Source organism: Lissotriton vulgaris, chromosome 9 (genome assembly GCF_964263255.1).
Source record: "Lissotriton vulgaris chromosome 9, aLisVul1.2, whole genome shotgun sequence".
Lineage (NCBI taxonomy): Eukaryota > Metazoa > Chordata > Amphibia > Caudata > Salamandridae > Lissotriton > Lissotriton vulgaris.
In genome coordinates, this window is record NC_141697.1 from 941365009 (window position 1) to 941391774 (window position 26766).

At 45.9% G+C, this 26766-nt stretch overlaps 1 protein-coding gene across 2 annotated transcripts in view; it reads left to right on the plus strand.

The window, feature by feature from the left end:
* UBA7 (ubiquitin like modifier activating enzyme 7) overlaps positions 1-26766 on the plus strand; it is a 1262833-nt gene that overhangs the window by 65789 nt on the left and 1170278 nt on the right. For both annotated transcript variants that reach the window (XM_086938795.1, XM_086938796.1), the window contains exons 4-8: positions 1735-1869; positions 11492-11598; positions 18660-18750; positions 20054-20180; positions 22489-22586. In XM_086938795.1, the coding sequence (XP_086794921.1) occupies positions 1735-1869; positions 11492-11598; positions 18660-18750; positions 20054-20180; positions 22489-22586 (558 nt within the window). The remainder of the gene's footprint in view (positions 1-1734; positions 1870-11491; positions 11599-18659; positions 18751-20053; positions 20181-22488; positions 22587-26766) is intronic.

Here is a 26766-nt window from a genome sequence, read left to right on the forward strand (position 1 = left end):
GTGTCAATGCAAAGCCACAAGCCCCACCTACTAGCACACAGGTACTGCTGAAAAGTTTCTGAATCCAGTCTGCCACCTGGGGAATATTAAAAAGGTGAGGAATCTGTATGTAGATAGTATCTACGAGAAAGAGCATTACCATTGGTAAGTAACTTGTTCAAATGTGTCCAAAAACAAACTACACTCCATGTGTCGATTTTTCAGAGATCTGAAGAGCACTCTCTGACAGGCCGGTCTGGTGCCCTGCAATAACTATGATGTAATATGTGATGCAGTCAGTTTGTCATCATTGTTCTGATTTGTTGATGCCATCTATAACATCATTCACTACTAAGTGTTATAGTGGTGTTGCGCACAATAACTACTGAATTTCAGTTTTTAGGTTTTGTATCTTGACCCTAACAGTGCTTCAACTGATACATTTTATGGAATTTATTGATATTTTTAACATTGACTTTTTGTGAATTCATAGGATGCGGGTATTTTGGATCTGTAGTAATGTTGGAATTATATGACCAATCTGCCTGGATGCAGATAATGGTTATGTTCATTAGGCCAATTTTCCTTGTCTCAAATGTTGTTCATATTGGTCAAGATGGGGTGTGCAAAACAATTTTGGGGGATCCGAAGGTAGCATTTACCATTTTAAGTCCAATAGTAAATTTTGCTCTCTGTTACAGCAAAAACTGGTAACTGGAATTACTCCACGCAGATAAGGTACCATCCAGGTTTCACAGGGTTAATTTAATGTAAGTGCATAATTTGTGCTTTAGGTCACATTTCCTGATTCGTTTGAAATCTGCATGACCGTTGACCAGCAATTTGTAGGTTCTACCAAGATTCTGTTTCAAATGTCCTGCACATTGGTCAAGAGGTGCAAAGTTGTTGAGGTTGATCCAGTTAGCATCTCCCATTATAAGTCCCAAGGGATGTCTTTCCATTTTTTACAACAAAAACTGTGGACCATACTCATTTATTTATTTATAAAGTTTTATATAGCGCAAACTTGATCCCGAAAGATATCAGAGCGCTTTACAATTTGAGGCAATTACACAGATAATAAAAACAAAAACAAATCTTATACCAAAAATACATGCATCACACACATACAAAATAAATACAAACAATTACATTAATACAAAATCGATATTTTTAACATCTATATTTTTGCAAACGATATTAAACACTTCGATATTTTTTACATCTATGTTTTTGCAAATGATTGCACTTAGCCGGAAGATAGAACCGTACTTAGAAGAGGTTTGGTATGAAGTGTTTTTTGGTGTGGCGTGCTGGCCCAGAAGTGTTCATGAAAACTTTCACCAGTGCCTTTGTAAGGTGGTCCACCTTCTCGAAGACCACGCGTAACAGATTCTGGGACACAGAGCATGGTTGAAGCCCACATCCTCAAGCAAGATCCTTACTAGCCATGCACAGACGGATTTAGGATTAGAGGTCTGAGTTCATGGCATGGCTGCGTCTTTCCGAAGACTGTACTCAGCAGGTTCTGGGTGTACTTTGACTATGGATGGGAACCATGCTCTGTGTGAAGGGCCTGGTGCACAAGGCCAAATGCCCTGTCCAATGGTTTTGGGGCAAAAGGACAGGGCCCAGGCCATGACCAAATCCCCTTGTATGCACCAAGTGCCATCTGTACAAAATCAAAGTGATGTTCACATCTTATTGGTCTGTTCGTGTGCTTAAATCTGTTTGTTTTTTTGCATTGTTCTGTAGTTCTACTTGACAAAGAATGATATTGGGAAGAATCGAGCTGAGGCATCTGCGCTGTCTCTGGCAGAGCTCAACAGTTATGTTCCTGTCACAGCCTACACCGGGGAGCTGTCTGACCAGTTCCTGTCTCATTTCCAGGTATGAAAAGCTTGATACTGGTCTGGTATTGATTCCAAACTCAAATTGTGCAACCTCATGTTTATGTGATGAAAAACAAAAGGAGATATAGATGAGAGGGGCATAAATATGATTTTTGTGGATTGTGCAACAAAAAAGTGAGATGGAGAGCCATAAGGAAGTTGGGAAAATGGACCGGAAAACCTGATGGCTTTGCAATGGAGAGACTAGTCTAGATGACACAGCCGAAGAAAGTCATGATGTCTGTGTGACAAAGAGAGAGAGAGACGAATGGCTGCACTGAAAGATATTTGTCTGAAGGAAAAAAAAGAGAGAACAGTGTTATGAAAAGAAAATGTTGGCATCTGTGAAAAAGGTAATGATTGATCAAGACAGGTGATTGAGAGAGGCAGAGTCTGGCCGGCCAAAGCGGTGGCCACCTCTGCGTGCCTTCGGGGGTGATGGGCCGCTTTCCTCACACTTATAGATTCCTGCTCAGCACGATCTAGAGTTCCAGGACTGTGCTGTACATACAGTCTTGACCCCCCATCACATGAGTCATCGGTCAGGTGACCCTGCTAATAAAAGGGGACGGGCGCATGTGCCCTGTGCCAGTTACCAGTAATTGTACTACTCTGTCTACGTCCATTATTTTCAAGTATGTGGGCCTAGAGCCCACTACTTTACAATATTGATGGTGCACCAGGTTACCCCCTTGTGAGGAGGAGAGGGGTTGAGGCATCAGGAGGGGGGAGGCCTACATCGCGGCCTCTTCCGGGCCCCTGTTGCGGCCTATGGGGTGGCGTGGGCACCACTTCGTTGACCACAGCATAGGCCTTGGCAGAGGTCAAACCCATACCGCCTGGGGATGAGGGACGAACCCACCTTGCTACCCCTCACAATGAGGCCCTAGCTCTGGCTGTCCAGAGACATCCATCAACAGCGGAACACCCAGCCAACCTGTTACCTGACGACACTGCAGGAGCGTAAACTGGAAGTGGTCGCACATAAGACCAACACGTCCAGGCTGCCTCACTTCAGGCCCTGAGCTGCCCTACACCATACATGACAACATTTTAGAAGAGGAAAGTGGGAGATTTAAAATAATTATCGTCATATTTCTTCCTTTGACTTCTACTGAAGCCGAGGCAATTTCTGGTAGGCGTTAGCGTTAGAAGAATGAGACACTAGCTCAGCCACAACTTTTTTATTGGATTGATTGTATCTACGTGTTTTTTAACTCATGATTATTTTTATGTATTGTATGATCTGCACACTACTGTGATTAATAATCGATTTTTATATGTAATTTTTTTATAATATATCTATCTCAATAATTATAATAAAAATACTTTCCTGAACATGTTTTTGTTAGTTTGAAATGTTCTATTATCTACACATTCTATTATTGTTTATCGCACTGTATACTGTCTAGGAAGATACCCACATATTGTTTTTCCCTGTCCTAGAAGACTCTTATTGTCAGGGGGTCCTTGTTTCTACATATATTTAGCCAAAATAAAGCCATTTTTGGCTTTAAAATCAGGAGTCTCCCACCTGCATCGGCTCTATTGGCATGTATGCTACACTTCTGGTGACTGTGCTCTCACGCCGCCCCCTCACTGGCGAGCCCACGTGAGACCTTGCTCTCTCCACTTCAACACCTGTATCATGGGTTATTTTTCATCTCTAGGACTTTGGGGGGATGGGGGGAAATTTGAAGTGGGGTGGCGCTCCTCCGCTCCAACAGAGTAGCTGCCTCTGCAGGACACTTCTTTGAGGAAACATAGTTGGTCCTGCCTTCTGCAGCACCTTTTGTTTGCCTCGAGGGATACTCCTCTTAGGCTTACTTTAGTGAGACAGGCGTTCACCGCGCTCAGCGACATGAACTATTACAACAGCCCCTCCTTCCCTTTTGGGTTTTGGAACACACTGCTTGCTCTCGGGCACATAACTACTCCAAGGATAACAGAGGTGGTTATCGTGCACTAACGGTTGCCTGAAGAACTCAGCATTTCTACAGAGATAGCATGCATTTTGTATTTCATTGCTCTCCACTGAGCAGTTTCCTTATAGCCGGCTGCCGTTTTCTCTCTGCATCACCAAGTTGTGGTGTATTAGGAACACCTGAAGGTTTGCGTCGTCAAGCGGTCCATTTTCCCTCATGCCATAATTCCCCATCATGTTCCACACATAACCAAAGCAGAGGTTCACTCAACTCCTTGAGGGACAACGCTTGGATAGTGCCAAAGCCCCTCTGCAAGTGCTGCTTTGCCCCAGCTGCAGTCCTCGCGGACGAAGCGCTGAGAAACTGTTGCTCCACCATGAGGCACTCCACAAGGCCTCCATGCATGCATGATTTAAGTATTGGTAGGACCCTTGAGACTGATATCATGGGGAATGATTGGTAACTGTTTTGTTTTAATAAAGGAACAAACTTACTGCAACATGTGATTTACCTTACTATTTATTAAATTGCTGGGTTAGCAGAGGCCGCCCCCAAATGGGGCCTCACGGGCTGGCGCCATAACGACCGCTGTGGCCCCAAAAATTCCAGTTTCAACCTCGGCTGCGCGCACAAAGGGGGGAGTCACCCCCGCTCTCCCCCTAAGGTCAAAGATGCCTGCAAAAATTGGTGCAAAAATACCTGGCCAATAGGTGCCCAGGTGATGTTTTGAACCCTCCCATTGAGGGAACGCCGCCACATGCTGGAAGGGGACAATGGGGGTTATAAACACGGCGCTGACCCTACACAGGCGGCTTTTGAAAGTAGGGGCAGCATGAAGATCAACATTTCGAGACCCACCCACCCGAACAGCGGCAGCATTGTCGTAGGGCTGTCGTAGTGCTCCCTTTATTTGTACCGAGTCGTAATGATGGACGGCAGGTTGTTTTCGTTACTGGGGTTGATTTTGCAGCAGTGTAACAGCAGCAGTGTTGCCACCAGCACCCACCACCTTCCCCAGTCCCCATCCCTCCCCGGGGGCCGGTTTGAGTCGATTGCCAGGGCTGGTTTGCATTCCCAGTCCGGCCGTGATGCCTAATGCCAGGGTGAGTAGGCCGAAAGGGACAGCAGGGCACAACATTGACAGACAAGGTAGTGAGTTGGGGCCTAAATCAAGTAAGATATTACCCCTCCGCAAGCAATCGGAGGAAAACCAACAAGGAACTTTATGACCCCATAAAACTGTATGTATGGTGCCTCAGCTATCTAAAAGGTGTCACAAATATGACAAGATGATTTATGACCTGTCATCCATTGTTAATGGATGACCTGTCATGCTCATATGATTTAGGGGCCTGTCAGAAACGATGTATTACCTGTCATTGGATTGATTTATGACCTGTCGCTCTTATGATTTATGTCCTTGTCAAGTGTGATGTATGCCCCTGGGACGTTGATTGATGACCCTCTCATATTGATTTATGACTGGAGTACTGTGATGCATATAAAAAGCAAGATGCAAGTATATCATACATGTTAAAAGTATAACACTGTGGCTAAGATTTACCACACGAAGCAAGACAAGTGCCTGGCAAACTTAATTGAAAATGTATGGGAAGAATTATATCAGTGGTGGCTGCTCTGTTAAGGTGGAGGAGTGCCGCCCCGATGCTTTGAAGTAGTGTAAATAAAGGAAAAGTAAAATAATCACTCAATGTTATTAGCATTCCTGCTGCAGCAGCTTTGCAGAGTGGGCTGATCTGCTCTAACAGCAAGGGAGGAGTGGTGGGCACTCTGTAAGGGCGCATAAATGTTCGACCGGCCATCCTGGGCCGGCCAAACAGTCATGCGCATTTTGCTTGTTCTCTACCCAGAGACTGTACTACAGCCTGGGTGGAGAGCATGCTCAGGGTTCCAGTCCCTTTCTAAGCGCCGAACCACAGAGATTAGACCAATCACAACGCTGCATTGCAGTGTGGTGAATGGCTTCGGGGAGCCTGGATGCTTCCTGTTCCGGCCTGACACGGAGGAGAGCCGGAGGGGAAATGCAGTGATAAGATACTTTTTTTTCTTTTTTACACCTTCTTACCCCCGATCCGTGCCATCCGCCTCTGAAACTTAAACAGGCACAGGTGGGAGTGGGCCTAGTACGGAGGTTAGTACAACAGTCAGACTCCTCGCGCCACACACAGCCTTCAGTGCGACAGGACACTTGATCTCCAACAATGACAGATGATACATGACTGCATGCCAGGGCTGGGGCCGTGGACTAAAAGGTGCATGACCACTCTGGCATGATGGAAGGAAAAACAAGGCTGCCCCAGCCAGCCCGCTACCTGTCTCCATCCCTCTCTTGCTAGTCAGACCCTGCGTAGTGAGAGAGGGACAGGCACCTTGTCGGAAAACAACCGGAAAGGTGTCGCCACCCGGATGCATGCGGGCTGTTGGCACGCACTGTCACGTGGTATGCTGGCACTTCTGCTTGTCTTCCATTTGGGTGGTCATGAGATTCGCCTGTGGGGCACTCCAGAGCAGAGTTCCATCAGTCAGTCAATGTAAACATTATTAAACAAGTGATACAGTATTGCACTCCAAGAACAGCGGCGCAGGTCACTGCGATTGCTAATGATCTGCAGCTGAGCTCCTAGAGCACGTCTCAGGTGGTTGGGAATGCTTTACTTTGCGTAACTAATGCATTTTAGTGCGGTGATGCGGACATCAGCACTATAATGAGTTAGTCTAACCTCTAACCACTGAAACGTGGTACATGGCTGGGCAAGGGCAGTGCCTGCCTGATCAACTGTTGAGACACATACCCACGTATTTTGCTGCTCATAGCTCCTTGCTCTGCCATCCATTGCACTAGCCCTCCACCAGACAGAACGGCAGACAAGAGAACCTACCCGTGCCATGTAGAGCTGCATTTACCCTGCCATGACTCTAATTCCACTGCAACATTTCTCCACTGGGCCCGGCCCCCTGCGACACTGGCCAGTGAATGCCCTAACGGGGTACTATTTTTGAGAGGAGACTGAATGGAAAGGAACGGGTGTTGATGCTCTGCCACCTTCATTGGCACTGAGTCGATCGGGGCACGTTCCTCCCCCCCACACAGCTGCTTCCTTGCACCGACCTTTCCTGATGTCCCTTACCTGACCTAACATTGGCCCCTTCTTGCACTATGGCCCAAACACCCAGGCAGATCGTCGCTTCTGCGAAGCCCTAGGACAGCGTCCCTCCATCCCTGGCTGTGACATGAGATAGTCCCTGCGATCCCGAACCCCCCTTGCCACACCAAGGCTGGGCCTTCCAAATCCCCCCCTTTTGATATACGGACAAAGCAGGACCTTTCAGGTGACTATGACTCCAGCGGCAAAGTCTCCTGTGAATTACTCTTCACAGAGGTCATGGGGGGGGGGGGATTAGGAAAACAACGGAGCCCCTCATCCCCACCATCACAAAAAGCTACCATGGACCTCATTCTGAAAGAGATCTGTGCTGTGGGGGAACGGCTGGGATCCATGGACGGCAGGATCCCAGGCCGTATGGGATCCATGGACTGCAGGATCCCAGGCCATAATGAAAACACGTTGTGCAGACCTGGGATCTTCAACAGCAAGCTGGATGGTCTGGAGCAGCGCATATCTCTACCAGAGGAGAGGCTGGACTCCGCGGACTCTTGAGACTTGGACACATGGTATCTCAAACAGAAGGTGACTGACTGACCTGGAGGACAGGGCCCGCCGGGACAACGTCAGGTTTTATGGGGTGCCAGAGAAAATGGAACAAAATAATGATGTCCACGGCCTGCTGGGGCACCTGCTTTCTCAACTGCTTGACATGACCTTTACCCCGCCACCTGAATTCAAAACGGGCCCATCGGATATGATCCAGGAGGATGTCATGAGATTATAACTTCCGACCCTGGCCAATCCTCACCTGATTCCTCTGACATGAACACGCCCTCCAAGTCATCTGGGTGGCACTGCTCCTGTGACTTGCAGGGCCACAAGATGCAGATCATTGCTCATTGTGTAGTTGAGACCAACACCAAACGCATTGCTTTCCTGGGATTGCAACCTCAGTTACTTAATTGGACATTAAATATGGCCTCTTCCAGCCAGCGACCATGTGGATCATGATAGATGGCACCCCGAAGGACTCCACTGACCCAAATTACCTGGCTCACCTTCTTGACAGCCTGGAAGACTGCATGATGGACTTAACCCTACTCCCTGGCCATGCTTCCCTACAATCAGACAGGGTGCCTTCATACCTCACCAGCCAATTCCCTAAACTGGGTCTTTCACAAGTAGATTGAAAGAGACAGAGCCATCTAAAGTGTGGCTGATTTCACACAGGACCTTCTTGGCGGCAAATCCAGATCACCTCTGAAGCCGACTTAGGGGTGGCGAGAGCTGAGTCCCCGGTGCATCCATCTGTGGGTGAAGCTAGATGAGCATCACCAGGTTTTGCTGTGCGCCTTATTATTGTAATGTCTTGGACATTATGGCTCCCTTGCATTTCCGTCCTTTTCATTTCTGAGGCGGTCTCTTTCAAATCCCTGGCTGGGCCCTTGCATTCCCATGCCGTGGGTGGCCCACACTGCTTTTCTCCTTCTCCTTGCCCTCGCCCCACCCCCTTTCAGGCAAAGAAGGTTCAAAACGCTAGACTGCATGTGGTGGGCGAAACAGAGAGAAGCAGACACACGTCACAGAAGGGAGTGAAGTATAGAGTGTGAGGGCAACAGGGAACCAAAATAGACTGGATGTCTGTGTGATGGAAGATCCTGGGATCAGAGACAATGACCTGATGTGAGTGATATTCAAATGAAATGAGGAGAGGAGACAGAAGAATAATAGAATGACCTGATGTCTGTTTTGGGAAAGCATAGAGAAAAAGACCTAACAAGAATGAGCGAAAGACATGGTGTGTGTGTGTTTGTTTTGGTGAAAAGATGTTGGTCACAGCAGAGAAAAAGTGAAGAGATGAACATTGCTCTAAAACATGAGGCGGGGTAGAGACATATGCTGGCCTTGCATATCATTGCACCATCTATGTATCTTATTTCCAATTTGTACTTGTTCACTGTTATTTTCGAACCAAGGCCACTCATACCAGTAAAGTCTTACAATATATGCACTTTAAAACCAAAGAAGAATGAGTAATGCCATCACTGGGGATTCCAAGTCCAAATGTACACTGAACGACTTGGATGATGAATTATCCCTAGTTTCAAATGCAGCATTGCGGATCCCATGAATCTGGATGAGCAGGCTTGAGGGGAAGAGGCTTCTAGGGTTTCTTGGGATAGGGTCAGATCTCAGAATGGAAGAATAATCTCACCACTTTTATGTTCTTTAGGGCAGTGTGACCGTTGCGGCTGCACTGGGCACTCACCTGGAGGGGGCGGTGGGCACTGACAGTGGGGGGCGCTGTGTTTATCAATTACTTACGATTTAAAAGCACATGCTGCAGTATTAAAGGGAAAACTCTCTTCTGGCCTACATGGAAGTCGGCGGTTATCCTGACTTTAGATCAGATTCTTCATAATGGAGACCTCAAATCCTTTCCACAAATGATTGAGGAGTTTAATCTTCCCCTATCACAAAGGGATAACTATTTACAGCTGTATAACTCTCTTCTTAAGGATTTAGGCTTGAAACCCTGGACACTGCAAATTTCACCAATAAAATTTTTATCTTCATACTTGGGGGAGACACAAAGAGGTTACCTCTGGTCTGTACAAAACACTCGCAACACAATTATTTTCTCATCCTTTATCTCATGACCTTCGTTCCAGATGGCAATCACGCCTAGGACTTTCCTATGAAAATGAACAATGGACAACCTTACTGGAAAACGTAGTTAAAGGTGACTGAGAGGCTCGCTTAAAATTTTGTATATTTAAAATAATTCATGACTGGCACTGGTCTCCAGTAAAATTACATAAAGCAGGTCTATTACGGCATACTAATTTGTGGAGATGTAATGCCTCTAGTAGTGACATTGTGCAAATCATATGCAAGTGTCCCATGGTGAAACTTTACTGGTTATATATAGGTTGATTTCTGCGTAACACCGTCCCCTTACATTTACCACTCTCGCCAGCAACAATTTTACTGCATGATTTACAGGATTCCCCTACCCTTTCCAAAACTCAATGTCGTCTAGTTCACACTGCATTAGCTACTGCTAAAATTTGTATACTAAGACAATTGAAATCCTCATCTCCGCCATCACAAGAGACTTGGCTAGCATCAATGATCCAAATTGCCTCACATGAGAGAGTCATTTATAACATTCAAGAGCAAACTGAGTTGTTTTTACAGGTATGGGATCCTTTCCTGCAGGTAAAAGATATATGTTGCTAACCTTAATTCCTAGATTATTTTGTTCATTATATTGTATTGACCTTTGGGTACTGTTAGTTCACTGACTTATGACTATGCTGTATTGTCTTCAATTAGTCAACCTTTTACTATTATATTTATACTTACTACTGGTGTGATTCTGTATTCTTTATAATGCATTCCCTTATAATATTCCAAATGAATTATTTTAATGAAATATGTAACTTATGTTTTATTAGCTTGACATTCTATCATTTTACGCTTTTATTGATATGTTGTTAAATTATTGGTTTAATGCTTTACTATTTTATATTCACTATTTAATGATGTTTGTATTTCCTTTCTTTGATATATGTTTTGCCCCTAATTTCCTTTTTTTCCTTCTATTCTATGGATTTTGAGACATTTGCTTTTATATTTACAAATATGTTCATTACTTTTTCTCTACTATAACGTTTTTTAAGATACACAATGTTTTCATATATTTATTGTACTGTATTTATTAAATGCTAATTGAAAATTATAACAAAAAAAAGCACAGGCTGCAGAGTTCCTTGTGCGTCAGTTTTCAGGCAGCAATAACAGTGTCAAGATCACTGTTGTGAATAATGTTCCTGCAAGAGAGAGATCGGAGATTTGTCTAGTGGCAGTAATGACGCGCCATAAAGTAGCGCAGAGGGTTAATATGCCTGCTGCAAAGAATATATCTGTATTTTATGTGGATAGCTGTGTGGATAAGTAAAGCCAGCCTTTACCACCGCTTTAAAACAAATGAAATGTATGTGTGTGAGGGGTTATGAAGAGACTGTCGCACCAGGCACCACCAGCGCTAGAGCCAGCACTGTGTTCTGGTAGAGCAGTTCATACGGAGAGAAGAGTTTGAAAAGGACTATGGAAAATACAACCATGCAGCTCTCCTTGCAAGGTATTTACTGCGGGGAGAACGGTGCAACATCACCTTAAGCCATCAACAATAGGACCGCGCAAAGCGTGTTCTACAACAGAAAATCACACAGTTGGCAAGACCCAATTACTGTTGCTCGTCTTTGAGTGTGCTGCATTTCACATAGGTGGAAATCATATCTCCTCCACCTTTAAGAGGATACCGCCTTGATCACAAAGGATTTGAGCCAGTCGGTCCAGCTCGTACTCATTGTCCTCAAATACTCTTTCGGACCAATACTTATTGCGGGGGAATGATCTCCTCCTTGTGGTTTCTGTAAAATGAAATCTTGCCTTTCCTGCTGGCTGATAATCTCTTGTTATGATTCTAGCGTTTGTGCTACCATACCATATTTGTTTGAGTGTCCTGCCTATCCCTAAATGATTAATTTTTCGCTTTTAGGTTGTTGTTCTTACAAACTCCACCCTAAAGGAACAGCTTCATATTGGTGACTTTTGTCATGCACACAACATCAAGCTTATCGTTGCGGACACGAAGGGGCTCTTTGGGTAGGTAGTACGCATGTTATCTTTCAAGTCCATTTACAATGTCTTGTATGAATCGCTACAAAATACTGAACTGCGTTAATGTATTATACAAGCACCCAAACCAATTTCATGAAGAACTCCGTGGGTAGATATTTAGCTGGAGAGGATGCCTGCCCTTCAGGGTTTCTAGGATGAGTGGATTACGACACTGATGGACAGAGATTCCCCTAAAAGAACATGGTGCCGGAACGGCGAGGTCCATAGCAGTCAAGCAGTTCTCCATTTACTTCCTTAAAAAGTCAAGTCCTGGGGAAATGTCGTAATATTAAAACAAGTCATACAGATGCATATGAACCACAATGTGACTTGATAAATTGCCTCATCCTAAATCTCACAAGCATATTGAATACCTGATAATGGCAAATGGGCATTGGTCGAAATTAGAGAGAAACTTGAAAACCACTAGAGAGCTTCTACTCCTCAGATAGTGGTGCTGCTGGTAAGAGCTTAAGAGGCAGGTCAGGGTAATAGGTCTTTTGGGGCTTAAATATGATAACCCTTCAGCGAGGGTCACTTAATGCTTCCAATTTGAATATGAAGTTAACAAAAAAGTGATGCACGAAAGGCTGGAGATAGTCTCAGCCTATGGTAATTAGAAGGACCTCATCCCAGTTTTTAGTTTTTGTTTGTGCCTACCATGCTACCTCAAATAGACCCAGTCATGTGCAAATCCCAGCCTTGGTCCTGCTCCAATAGGAACAGTCGAACCCAAACTTACAAGCCAGATCCTCTCTGAACTGGAGCCCAAGCAAACCAAGATCGGTTTTGCCCTTGTTGAGGCTCCTCAGTCTGGACTGTTCCTATTGGAGCTGATTTGCCTATGGCTGGGCCTAATCCGAGGTGGCATGGTGGACACAAAACAATGGACGGGATGTAGCCCAAGTTATTACCAGTGGCTGAGATTAATTCAAGCATTCCATGCACCACTTTTTTTTATTTTCCGTATTAAATATAACAAATTCAGTGATATGGAATTAAAAGACAAACTCTTGTGTTTTAAATGGGAGTGGATAAAGCTAGAGAGTGGCTCCTTATGGCCAACAGAAAGACAGATATTGGTCTTGTTTGATGTTAGGCAATCAATGTAGCTTAAGTTTAGGACCATCGGGCTCATGAAAGCAATTCCAAAGACAGGTAACAAAGCAGAAATATTGTGTTCATAGAAGCAGAAGATCCTGTACAACAGCAAACATTACATATGCTTAGTCTACAATGATCCAGATGACCTCTAGGCTGGTAGGAAGGTAGTGACATGCTAAACCTAATTCCTGGCAGGAATATTACATTGAACCATTGGCTTAAAGCTAGTGATATAGGGGCTGCAAGAGTGTGTTTCCTTCAGTCTATTCTTGGTTGTTTAGTGGGGAAGGAAGGCTCATGTATTTGTTCTCCTTACTACCTGATGAACATCATAGAGCCCTGTGACTAACCAGACAATTATGAGCAGTTTTGCAGAGTTGGTTGCATTTATTTCCAGCTGCCCTTCTGAGAGCAGACATTACTGTAGAAGCCATATGGTGCTTTAGATGCAATTGCAAGTCATTGTTAGATGTCAACTGATGGGCCTAGGCACAAGATGGAGCATATGGTAGTCCTGAACTTTGTTGAATCATAGCTCAGAGCAGGCTGGTTTTGTAGCACAAAGGGCTTAATGTCTAACTATATCCATTTTCTAGTCTTCACTTTATTTCACTTCTCTGTATTTCTGAAAGGAAGTTAATTCAACATATGCCTTTTTATATATTTTTTACGCTATATAACTGGTATATTCAATTTCTTGTGGTGCCTTCATATAGTGTCCTGTAGTGTTGAGTAAATAAATAGTACCTCCAGGAAAGGTCTGGAAAAGTATTTGACTGTGGTTTGATAGGTGACACTTGTTCAAGGACTTGAAATATGGCAAGCAAGCAGGGTTAGAGAAAAAGAACAGGAAAAAGACGCACCTACTTGTTGAAATCGATATACCTGAAACCTATAAATATATATGATATAAATATAATATACGGAAATAATACATTTCCTAAAAACAAGAAAGGGTAAGGCAGAAAATGGCCTACAGATGGCCATGATGTGTACGGGAGAAGTTTGCCAGACCTTCAAGTGAGTGCACTCTCCCTTCCTGAGTCTTTTGGATGATGCTGATGTCGCCAAGAGATGAGAGGTAACCTTCGGAGTAAAGGTTACCTACAGTCAGCTGGATCAAAGACATCAAATATCTGTCTCTCAAGACGATCCCTGATTGTCAATCATTTGGAAGTTGCTTGCTCCAGCAAATATTAAGTGTTACTACCTCGATGAACACTTCGTAGGCGAAGGTAGGAGGTGTAATGCAGGTGGAAGGTGCTTGTGTTGCCTCCACTGCTGAAAGAAGACATTCCTTATTGGACCCAGGTGAGGGAGCCCCTCATCATTGCCACACTCCTTTCTGCTCCAGATGAAACCTCCAAAGAACTGGTGTGAAACAACGATCCGCTTTTCCCGAGGAGTCTGCAGTGCTTGACCTGTAGCAATTGAGTTTCCCTCCAGGAGGAAATGGTAACAGCTGAGGGTGTGGGAACCTGAATCATTGTGAACAAGGGTGATCCAGGGGGATTGATGATCTTGAACTGTTTGCTGCCGTTGAGATTACTCTGTCCCAACAAAGAGATGTGGGCCTTGAGGATGTCACCCTTCAATGGGTTCTATCTATTATGTAGACTGTACGTAATCTTTAACACCTCCCACGCTGGTGACGGAACCGCTCCGTCACGCTCCTCGGGTGGGCTGTGCTGGTGACGGAACGGTTCCGTCACGACCCGCTCACCGCGCCTGCGCAGCGCTGATTACGCGCCTGCGCAGCGCGTTCTATTGAGCGGGCGGGGCCATGACGGAACCGTTCCGTCACAAGCACAGCTCACCCGAGGGGCGTGACGGAGCGGTTCCGTCACCAATGTCGGGGCGCCAGGTTTCCCAGAAAGCCCCATTCAAAAGATGTAGGTTCCTGTACTTTATCTAGGCTCAATTATTGTAACAGCCTTTTCTTGAGGTTTCCAGCCTAGACCATTGAAGACCAGCTGTGGTTGCAAAGCTTGGTTGATTATTCATCTGAAGATAAACGATTATGATTCCCAAGGTCGTATACACCTGCCCTGCATAGCCATGGAGCAGAAGATTCACCACAAACCTTTATGCATGCTGTATAAACCTTTGGAGAATCGAGGCCACTCCTGACCTGGCCTTCTACGTTTTCCCTCATATAGATGCGTTGGAAAATTTGCTGCTGTAAAAAGCACTTAGGGTAACATTGGAGCAAGTTGGAAAGACATCTTTCAGACGTTTTACACCCTACTTTTGGAACACATTGTATTTGGAAAGTAGAAAGCTTGATTCTTATGTTGCATTTGGGAAAAAGCCTGAAAAGGTCCTAGTTTTGTTAGGATCTATTATGCATTGCTACTTCGATAAATATGGGTATGCTTTAGTGGCAATAAGTCATTTCTGGTAATCTTTTGTGCCTTTCCAATGTGACATTCACCCTAAGACCAGCAAAAGCAGTTGTGAATGCACGCAACAAGCTGAAGAAAGTGTTCATGCCAGCCAGCGCAAGCAGCAATGGCTGTGCTGTTAAAGTCTTTGGCTGGCGCGATAAAAGGTTGGACAGGAAGCACAGTACCTCTTCTCCATTTGTGTCCTCTCGGACTGGCCCAAAAACTGGCCACCAAGCTCCCTATATTCCTTCCACTTCTAAGGAGTGTGCCAATACATGATGTGGCAGTCAATGAAGAGGGTATGGGTTACATTCATTAGACTGTGTTCTCTTCAGAGGGCTTCCTACTGTGTCACAAGGCATCCCCGATCACATGGGGCAGCAAGATTAACCTGTTGCAGCAAGATTAACCTGGGGTACTGCTGGTCCATGCTCCCCAGCCTTCTCAATTTTTCACTTAAGTAATTGCAGCGTACCTGAGCTAGGGTAACCCTGATTTCTGTGGGTCAGTAATTAGTAAGCATACCTGACAGGAACCTTATTGGTGGGCCATGCATTTCCACAATGGTCAAAGGTGAAGCAGAACTATTTACCATTGATCCCTCAGGGAATGCTGCAGCTTTTTAGAACATTTTCCCCAGCTGGTTATCCCTACTGCTTCATGGCATTCCTACGACCAATTGGTGCCCTGCCTCCTTGCCATGGACATTTGCTGGGACAATAGGGGGACGGGACATTGGACGAAGTAGAGGGTTGTTGTGCACCTACCTTAAGGTGATGAGAACGCCATCACAAATGCATAATAGAGACATCAATCCATATCATGTTCCTAATGATTGGGTAATGCAGCCACTGGCATAGATCAGGAGGGTTCTGTCCTCTGTACGTGGATTCCCATCTTAAAAATGGAAAATCTTACAGAGCCCCATAAAACACAAATCCTTTAAAGTTCCAATGATGGTTTCATGAGCTTTTTCCCAAATGGCTTTTTTTCTTTGACCTCTCAAACCTTCCGAGGGACATCCAAACATAAAGCACTTTTCAAAGCAGAAAGCCAGCAATTACATTGCCCTCGTGTCAACAAAGTAGATACATCAAAGAGATTGGCTCTAGTCTAGCCATCAAGAGGACCCATTACCTCAACCTAATAGAACCACAAATGGGGCAATGTCATGATCTTGATGGCAAAGCCATCCAACCAATGGCGAACCATGTAAAACACAAAGGTGAATGGCTATAGGGGACTGGCCCAAAGCCCACTGTCTTTCTGTACATCTTGAAGAATTGATGACATGATGTCTTCCAGACAGCTAAAGTTGTCTCTAGCTGGGTCTTAAAAGAAGAGGGATCAAGTAGTTGGGTTCGTAGTCAGGGAATAGAGGTAATGAACCTCTGTAATTTTTGTTTTGGGATAAGGAAATATACTTCTCTATATTATTAACGTGACATTTTTAGTTGGAGCATGGGCAGCGCATGTGCTGCTCTGTGGCATTCTGTTTTGGAGTATGGCATAGAAGCTGCGCCCACTCTCCATCCATATTTGTCATTAGCTTGTGTCATTGCCCTTCGTAAATACTGGCTTCTGATTTGTTAATAGGCTTATTAGTCCTTCCTTAGTACCGCCTTGTCTTCATTTCTAACCTCCCATGAGGACTGGCCCTTTTACTTTGATTGTTACACAGTAGGTCTTTTTAGTCTGTAAGCACTATTTTCTTTAATGAGTTTCTGCTACTGAAGGCACCACATGCTTTCCTGCAACCTTCAGCGCGCTATGTGTGCTTTCAATTTCCGAGCAGCCTGGGACACTGACGGCCACTTCTTTGAATAGGTCTCGCATTTAAGAGTTTGATTCATTGACATTGTAAATGACAATGCCTTTTATTTATGTGTTAATTAGCAAAACAGATAAATAAAAGGCATTGCCATTTACAATGCCAATAGATTAAACTCTCACAAATGCGAGACCTATTGCATTGCAAATGCTTGTTCCTTTTTGCATCTGCTATTTACTAAGGCTGGGATTAGTTTGGCAGATGGTACAAACCACAAGAGAGAGTAAGAGGAAGTGTCTTTCTTTCATAAGGGGAATTAAGACCACAGGTGTGTTGTCCAAATTATAAAACATATGCACCCAAGTCCTTAGAAGAAGACCTATTTTGATCATGTTCTATTCAGATAGTCACTTCCCTTTAAAAACACTAGACTCGCACCCACATTTTGTGAACATGTTTCATCATTAAGTCTGCACTTAACTGTTGCTGGTGGTCCACAACAAACCTTTACCCATTCAGAAGCTACTGTTTGAGGTCAAGACCACGCTTCTCCCTAAAATTCTAAACTTGCACAGTGGAAGATTATTAAATTATTTTTGCATTATATTTTACTCCGATCTCGCTATGCCAGCTTTAAAACACTAACATGCATTTGGTGGGTTATTTGGACCCGCCGTCATCTTTCAAAAGGTTGACATGTTTCTGCCCAGAAATATTAACCACTCAGTCTGGGGCATTTGTCAGGACCGTAAGGACCCCTGTGTCATCTTACCTAACAACGGTAATCATACATGGCGTCGTAAATGTTAAATGTCGTATACTTGTAAAGCGCACAGCTGCCCCAGCAAAGGGGCGTCCCGGCGCTGTATACCGCTGGGGAACCCGTCCTACTTTCCTTGTGGGTTGGTCCCTACTGGGACTCCCTTAGGTGGAGCCAGGCATCCCCGGCGTTGGTGGGGCCGTTGTGGAGATTAGGCAAGCTAATACCCAGAGTTGCCGAGTGGGACCCCAGGTTAGAGTAGGCACTGAGGCGAGAATTGTCGAGTCCGCTGACCTTGGTCCACGACCCTGCCGTGTCGGGAATTGAACCCTGGTCCCAGGCCGACTTCTGCTCCCGGGTCTGCCGCCTCTAACCAGTGAGCCACACCACTCCACATACACATACAAAACAGGAACATAAAACCTTAGTCATGATCATTGGCCTGATTCTTGGTTTGATAGCCAAGCACAACTAAGTTATGTGCTGATTACATATGGAGGGGGAAGCATACTCTGATATAACTTGTAGCTGTAGGTGCAAATTATTTGCTACTAAGAAATGGGGTGTTTAACAGAGCAGTTGTATCCCAATGAGGCACACAATCAGTACATCTAAAAACTATCCAAATTGTATCTGATCAATATTTGTCTTGTTACAAGGATTAGTGAGCTTTAGATGTATATGTGTTCTGTGAGAGGAGCCTATTTTTAATCAGGTAAATTATACATATTTCAAATGATTGTTGACAACTATTTCTGTAAACATACCAGAGTACATTTCCGTTACTATGGGGCTAGACGTTGGGGTCTGCCGTTCATGTTTTTTTGTTGTAGTAGATTTGTGAAGCGCAGTACTTTTGTCTCACTCTTATTTATGCCACACCGCTACCTCGATGGCTGTTGCTCGTTGCACTCCTAGCACCTGGAATAGTATTGGTTCATGAGATTGCCCACCTCAGTTGTGTGCGCTCATCTCTCATTTCTATATGCAATTTACCATTACTGGTGTGCTTTCCTTCTCACAGGCAGCTGTTTTGTGACTTTGGGAGCGATTTTGTGGTGTATGATCCTAATGGAGCTGCTCCACTGACATCGTTGATTGAGGACATTACAAAGGTAAGTACTTCAGCACGTCTTATACCTTAGATCAGGGGTCTCCAAACCGGTCCTGGAGGGCCAGATCCATGCCAGATTTTTTGGATATCCCCATTGAGATACATGTAGTAATTTTAAAGATCTGGCATGGATCCGGCCCTCCAGGACCGGTTTGGAGACCCCTGCCGTAGATGATCACATGCAGACCCAACTTGTCTTCCCATGGGCCTGGGTTTTTGCTCCCCATAAAATATTCAACGCTTCTCTTTGCTGGCGGATCACAAATCATACCCATACTGAAAGGGCTGATTGTTTTACCGATTGACTTATTATGGCCAAAAAGACTTAGTTGACATTGATACCACAGAATAGTTACAAAACATTTTGTAAGAAGTTCCGTTCCAGTTCATTGTTGACTTTTCCGCTATGTATGGATCGCTGCAGTTCACTCATAATATGTTCTGGCTTCGGGGTGTGCACCAGGACATCTCTCGCGCAGCAGGAAAGAATTAAACATGGTAAATCTGTTGGTTTCCAACGTCATACTTCATTGACATTTAGGTTCAAGGCAGCCCCTTGGTATACACCAAAAGATTTCTGTAATCGCTGCTTGAGGAATACTCTCTACTGAGACGATGCCAGTTTGGGGAAGGCTCTTCTAAGAATTTTTAGGGCTAAGTTAATGTCACTGATGTTTCTGTAGGAAGAGAGGCAAAATGTGCCTGTAAGTTCAGGTTCCTCGCAGTTCTTGGTCTTATCATGGTGATTCTCGGCACATCTGCCTTCCAACAAAGCACATCCCTTTACTTTTATGTCTGGATACAGTATGTGAAAGAGAGCGAGAAAATAACTAGCTATGGCAGCCTGTAGACATCTAAAGAGAACATAATCTGCTTGTTTTCATGCTCCCTTCTTCCCTTTCAGAAATTTGACTCTTTGTTTTGCAAAAGTTGTTCTACTGCCTGGCCTTTGGTCGGACGTCTTATTAGTCAAAAGCCTACAGAGATAAAGTCCAGCACTGGAAAATGCATAACCCCTATCACACAAACACACAGGCGATTTATGTCTAATCACTAAATGTTGTGGTATTTAATTCTTATTAGATGTATGTTTTACTTTGTATCCTAGTGCCATGCACATGCATTCCTTTAGTTAAATAGCCTTCAGGTAATCCGTTTTATGTAATAGTATTGGCATAACCTCCTGGTCACAATATAGGACATGCACAGTTCCTATGGGGGTTCTATACTTAGCAGCAGAAACAAGCATTAAAAATACTGTAGGTAAAACCTATAGTAATATTGAAACCAATTTTCTCTGTCAGGACAATCCTGGTTTGGTGACTTGTGTGGAGCGACACATGTTCCAAGATGGTGATTTTGTGACATTTTCTGAAATCCAAGGGATGACTGAACTTAATGGCAGCAAACCAATTAAGATCCGGGTCGTAGGTATGTACTTCTGTTCATTCTTGTACCCTGCATCCATGCCAGCCAGAGAATACTGACCTATTCTCTGTTTTCAATGTTTAGTTTTTTTATGATTGTTGGAGATGGTATTTTCATTTTTACCTGACTTTACTATATATTTTATCTTATCTTTACCAAAGTGTATCAGCTGCTCTACCCAAATAACACTTAAAACCTATCCTCCATCATTTCATTACCCTTTGATGCATTTTAACTTGTGGTCGGAACAGTGAATTCTGTATTTGTCTACATTGTAATGCTCGTTTCCCTTTCAGTGGAGTTTCACCAGTGTTTATAGGTGTACACCAAACACAGTAAAGCCTAAACATAATGTACTGTTTATACAACTAACGAGGATATCTAAAGTGTCCATTGTATGCAACGGAGCGATGTGTATGTTGGCTAGTGACCTGGGCACTCTGAATAATTTTTCATGGTACTAGTTAACCCACGCATGTCTTAATAAACCGTAGCATAAATGCCAATTCATCAAGATGCCAGTGTTGATGGCAGTGACTTAAGGACATCACGTGCTGTGACATCAGGTGACCTTTATGAATGAAAGGAACTGAAATCAACTGAATGTGATCCTTACAACATCACATGGCCTATGAAAAAGTACTTACAAGGGGTTCCTGCCTTACAGGCACATTTCCTGCACAGGATTAATGATTTATATTTACGATTTGAAATGGACTTTGAGAGGCAGATTCATGGTAGGATCTCTCATTTCCTTTGCATGTAGCACATGGTTGTCTCTTTGGTTAAATAATATTAAGGAAATACCAATAAAATACAGGCTAAAAGGATACTTTCTTTGAGGAATGTAAGTTAAACTGGCCCATCCATAATTGTAACATAATTTGATTCACATGTGTAGTAGAAAAGCGAATTTAGTTTTAGAGAAACGACAGGGAATTGCTAATCAGTTAATAAAGAGCTAAAAACATATATTAGCCCTAGTAGCATACAGCAGAATTGTCATTATGCATGACAAAACTGTGTTTCATCATGTCCACATTAGAAACATTTGCTTATCTGAAAATTATATGTAACTTCCTAGTCAAAAATGTAATCACAGATTAAACATATATTTGTAGATTATCAAAATGCCTGATGATCTAAGACATTTCTGTACCCAAGATCTCCAAGATCGGCTATGTTTACACAAAATAACGTGTTTTCTCTAGAAATCCAAAATAAAACATTACCATTGATCACCTGCATAGCTTTTGTATGGTGTCTTTTTGCAACGTGGGAAAGAAAAAGGACGTCTTTTTAGTGTTCTGTTTTACTATATAATTTGCATTACTCACATCATAAAGTCTTGTTTGAACCACACTTTGAACTGCATAAAGACATGCACATTTCAGGGATTGTAAAATTAGCAGTACACAGGGTACTGAAGAGAAAGCCATAGGCGACACCTGATGAACACCCATACTCTAGAACGCTCAGAGCCTGTTGGCACTTGTACCCTCTCACCTTGTTGTGAAAAGTGGAGCCTGCCTTATTTTTAATCATGACAATAGTTCTTGCTGGTAGGAAATAACATTTGCACAAATAACAGGTGCATACGCATGTCTCGCTTCCCCCATCACCTCTTTCTTTCTGTCATCTTGCTTTATCGTCGTTTGGCTACATTGTGAACCTCCCACCCATACCCCTACCCCTCCCCCCCAGCCACTTCAAAGTGATCTTCTTCACTCTCGTTTGTCTTCCCCTTTGTGTCCTGCCTGATGTCCTCCCACCTTATGCTGCTCTTTCTTTTATTTCTCTCTAGTCCTACAATCCTCATCTTCTCTCATTTCCCCTCTCTTCTGTGATTTGTCTCCTTTCCTTATTTTTCTATAATATTGGTGCCTATTTTCATATATCTTTTGCACATACTTTCATTGATACACTCTCATTGCATCCCTTAATCTGTAACCCTTTGCTTGCCGAATTTCTGCAAACCCAATCCTTGAATTTCCTATTTCGTGTTCTTCCTATCTCTAGATTTGCACATTTCTTCCTTTTCACCATTCCTTAATTTCCCTGCACTTAAGTGTATCCATTGTTCTCTCCTTTGCTTCACGTAAGTGTCAGCTTCCCCCGCCATAATCAATTCATCCCTCTTCCATCGCCTCTTTCTCCCCATTCTTCCTTTTGGTCTCCATAACATTTCTCTTCTTTTCTTTGTTTTATTATCTAATTTTTCTTTGTTTCATTATCTCCTTTCCATCAATCTCATTTCCCATGCATATAACATGTTTTAACTGTTTGCTGATCTTTTCCCTCGTCTACCTAGGACGCTACTCTTTTGAGATTGTAGACACGTCCTCGTTCTCGGAGTATACCAAAGGTGGCCTTGTGACGGAAGTGAAAATGCCCAGTCAAATCTCGTTTGTAAGTGTTGAATATTTGAAAAACTTTGTGAGATACTTAAGAACATATAATTGCCTCCAAAACTGGTTTGTGGGCTTTATCAAACTGCAGAATGGTGTGCAGAGGGAATGCTGGAGACCCTGGTTCAGGCTTGTGCATCATTGAGGCTTTAGTGACTTTACTGGGGCTTACAGATCCTACCTTGATCAAACATTTGTCTATTATCTATCTGTGTATGACGATTCTATGTCAGGACCGGAGGCTTCAGATTATGCTATATCTTCCTTCGCTTTATTAACATAAAGACTCCACAGCAGCTTAGGAAAAGATATAATAAGAACAAAAATGCTTTAAACATAAAGCATTAACGTAATGTTCAACAAAAAAATAAACAACAACTCCCAAGAGTCTCTTGCGTAACAATAGTCCATAGTCCTTTTACTCTGTCCATCATCACTATATAACCGGACTACTCATCATCTTCCTCCTCTTTCTTCGCTGCTCCCGCAGCCAGATAAGTGCTTTCTATTTGTTACCTTTCATTGTGATTGATTGTCTTGTGTACGATCTTTGGGGGGGACTCCTTGCATGGTTTATTCCCTTACAGAGTCCCCAGTTGCGGGAACGTTCTTCGTTCCTACGCGACTTTATTCCCACTTGTGTGCGGTGTGTACATAGACCGCAAGGGGGCGGCCTGTCGTCTCGCCGACCCTCCGGCGCGCCTCCGCAGTGCGCAGAGCCACGCCGTAGGGTCTGCTTGCGCGGGGGCCGAACCTCGCGTACCCCTCTGACACCTGGTGATCCGGGTCAGTACTTTTGCCCACTTTTTGACGCCCTCTGGGGTCTGTATGGCGGTTCTGACCGCGTGAATCGCCTTCGGGCGAGATCTGTGCACCTCTTCACCCGTGTGTGGCCTAGCGCGCTTGAGGGGTACGTAGACCCGGTCCCGGCGAGGAGGGTCTGCGCGCTTGGGGGTTGGTGCGGCCCACCTGCCACGTCAGCTGGCCCAAAACGTGATCGCAGCCGCTTGGCCTGCCCACATTCGAGAACTTTCTCGGTTGCCGCCCTCTTGGGTGCCCCGCATTTGCCCTTGGTTCCGAGATGGAAGGGGAATACGATGAGGAAGCCTGCCCCTATCTGCAGGATGATGAGTTCTATCAGGCGGTAGACAACTCCATCTATCGTTGCGTGACGGAGGTGGTAGGGCCCATGGAGGACCGCCTTTCCGCCCGCATCGTGGAGGAGTGCGCGAAGCTGGCAGCGGCGCAGGTGCCTCCGTCCCCCGAACTCCCGGGGATGTCCGGCGGGTTGCCACCCGCTCCGAAGAGACCTCGTGGGGAGGGACCTTCATCAGAGGCCCAAGGCGTGGACAGGGGCGCTTTCGAGCGGCTTCGTGACGCCTTCCTGGCCAAGGCGACGGCGGTGCCCCCTGCACCCTTGGTGGATCCTGGCACTTCGGGCGACGTGTCTACGGCGCCCGCCTCCCCGATCTACGACTCTCCGGACTCGGATGACGACGGGGAGTCGACCCGTTCTTGGCTTCCGACACCTTCAGCGAAGGAGATGCCCCGAGACGAGTCGGGCATGCTGGACCCGGACGAGATCGTCCACCCCCCATCCGCGGCCTGGGCCCCGGGGGAGACGGTGGCGAAGTTTGTCGCGGGCAGGCTGCGCAAGCCCCTAGAAAAGGAGGCGAGGGGTTGCCTGCGTGGGGAATGCCCTCGGCCTACCCTGGAAGGGAAAGTGGCCATGACACCAGAGTTGGACCCCAAGATGGCCACCTTCCTGGCGAAATTCATGAAGGACCCCAGGAAGGGGATCGACCGGTCCTGGCGGGCTTGCCAGGACAAGTTGTTGGATGCGGTCGGGCCCGCCACGAAGATCCTCGATATGGCGGAGGAGGCTCGAGTGAATGGCACTACCATTTCTCCGGAGGTGCTCTCCAACTGGGCCCAGAGGGTGATCGTATTTTTGGGCAACGCCAACTGTGCCCTGTCCACGGAAAGGCGGCGTTCGCTCCTTATCAAGCTGGATCCGAAGCTGGGGGACCTGGCCTCGTCGGAGGCAGGTGCCGTGGCTCAGGGTGGCCTCTTCGGTGAGCCTTTCATCCGCGAGCTGGGAAAGTTCGTGAATACGTTCACGTCGCTGGACAAGGCTCAGTCCAGCATCAAGAAGGTCTTCCACCAGTGTTTTTCTGGTGGGGCCGGTCGCGGCAGGGGCCGCGCGATCGGCCGTGGTCAGCAGACCAACAACCGAGGACAAGGCTCCGGAAGAGGTCAGTACCAGACCTCAGCCAACTACACCAACTTCTACCCCACGAGGGGACAGCGGTATGGTGGCAGAGGGTTCAAGAAGAACTCCGGACAAGGAAATGCCCCCGGTAAGTGTACTTTGCTTGGATCAAGTTCCGATTGGGGGGCGGCTGGCAAGCTTTTACGGGGAGTGGGAATTGCTCACTGCCGACGCTTGGGTTTTGCAAACTGTAAGAGGTTTCCATATCGAGTTTTACGACCAGCCAACTCAGGCGAGGCCCCCGCGCCCGATGGTTTTTTCAGAATCCGACGCGCGGTTGATAGACGAAGAGGTCTCAAACTTGCTGCGCAAGGGAGCCATCCGTCTATCAACGCGCCACCCACATGGGTTCCTCAGCAACGTCTTCCTAGTGGACAAGACGGATGGGGGCAAGAGGCCGGTGATCAATCTCAAAGAGTTCAATGGGTGGTTGGTCTACCGTCACTTCAAGATGGAGGGGATCCACCTCCTTCGAGACGTGCTCCTCCCTCGGGATTGGATGGTACGACTGGATCTCAAGGATACCTACTTGGTCGTTCCCATCCACCCCCCTCATCGTCGTTTCCTACAATTCCTGTGGGACGACAAGGTGTTCGAATTCAGCGCCCTGCCGTTCGGTCTTTCTTCGGCTCCGTGGTGCTTCACGAAGGTCCTCCACCCGGTGGTGGAGTTTCTCAGAAGTCAGGGGGTCCGGATGCTTGTATACTTAGACGACATCCTCCTCATGGGGCAGTGCCCGGAGGTGTTGGCGGGCCAGCTGCGTCATGCTGTCGGCCTGCTTCAGAGACTAGGGTTCGTCATCAACGGCTCCAAGTCGGTTTTGGTTCCCACTCAGCAGATCACCTTTTTGGGTTTCGTGGTGGACTCGGTACAGGCGGTCTTGAGCCTGCCGGGTCGGAAGGTCGCGAAGATTCGACACCTGCTTCGGCAGACGATCGCAAGAGAGCGTACGTCACTGCGTCATATCGCCAAGGTGGTGGGCCTTCTCTCGTCCTCCATCCAGGCGATTTTCCCGGGCCCGCTGCACTACAGGGCTCTGCAACGCTTGAAGGCGCGGCATCTGCGCCGTGGGATGTGTTACGACCAGTGGGTTCCCCTCACGGACGAAGTGAAGGAGGAAATGTCATGGTGGCTGTCTCACATGGAGGCATGGAATGGGCGAGCGATCTTCGGTTCGGTTCCGGACCTGATCATAGAGTCCGACGCCAGCAGGTCGGGCTGGGGCGCCCGGTGCGGGGATTTCTCCACCGGCGGCGCCTGGTCGTCGGAAGAACAACAATTGCATGTCAATTGTTTGGAGCTCCTTGCGGGCTCCTTCGCAGTTCGCTGTTGGACCAAAGACTCGGTCAAGGCTTGTGTCCTGTTACGGATGGACAATATTTCGGCGGTTCGGTATGTGAACCACCTAGGAGGTCCTCGTTCCCGCTCCTTGGCGGATTTAGCGAAGGATTTCTGGGATTACTGCCTGTCTCGTCACATTGCGGTGACGGCGGAGTATCTGCCAGGCCAGTGCAATCAGGTAGCGGATTGGCACTCTCGACATCTCAGGGACGCCAGCCAGTGGAAACTGGATCCGGAAGTCTTCCGGTGGCTACACTCCCTTTGGGGTCCCTTCTCGGTGGACCTCTTTGCGTCCCGTCTCGACCACCAGCTGCCGCGGTTTTACAGCTGGAGGCCGGACCGTCTAGCGGGGGCCACGGACGCGTTCTTGCAGGATTGGAGTCGGGATCAGCCGTTCGCGTTTCCCCCGTTCTCCATGATCATGCGAACGGCGGCTCAAATACGCCGCCAGGGTGCGGAACTGGTGTTGGTTACACCGCTGTGGAGGTCTCAAGTATGGTTTCCGGTTCTTCTGGAACTTTCTTGGGATTTTCCAATCCTACTCCCCCTGTTTCCTCTGCTCCTGACG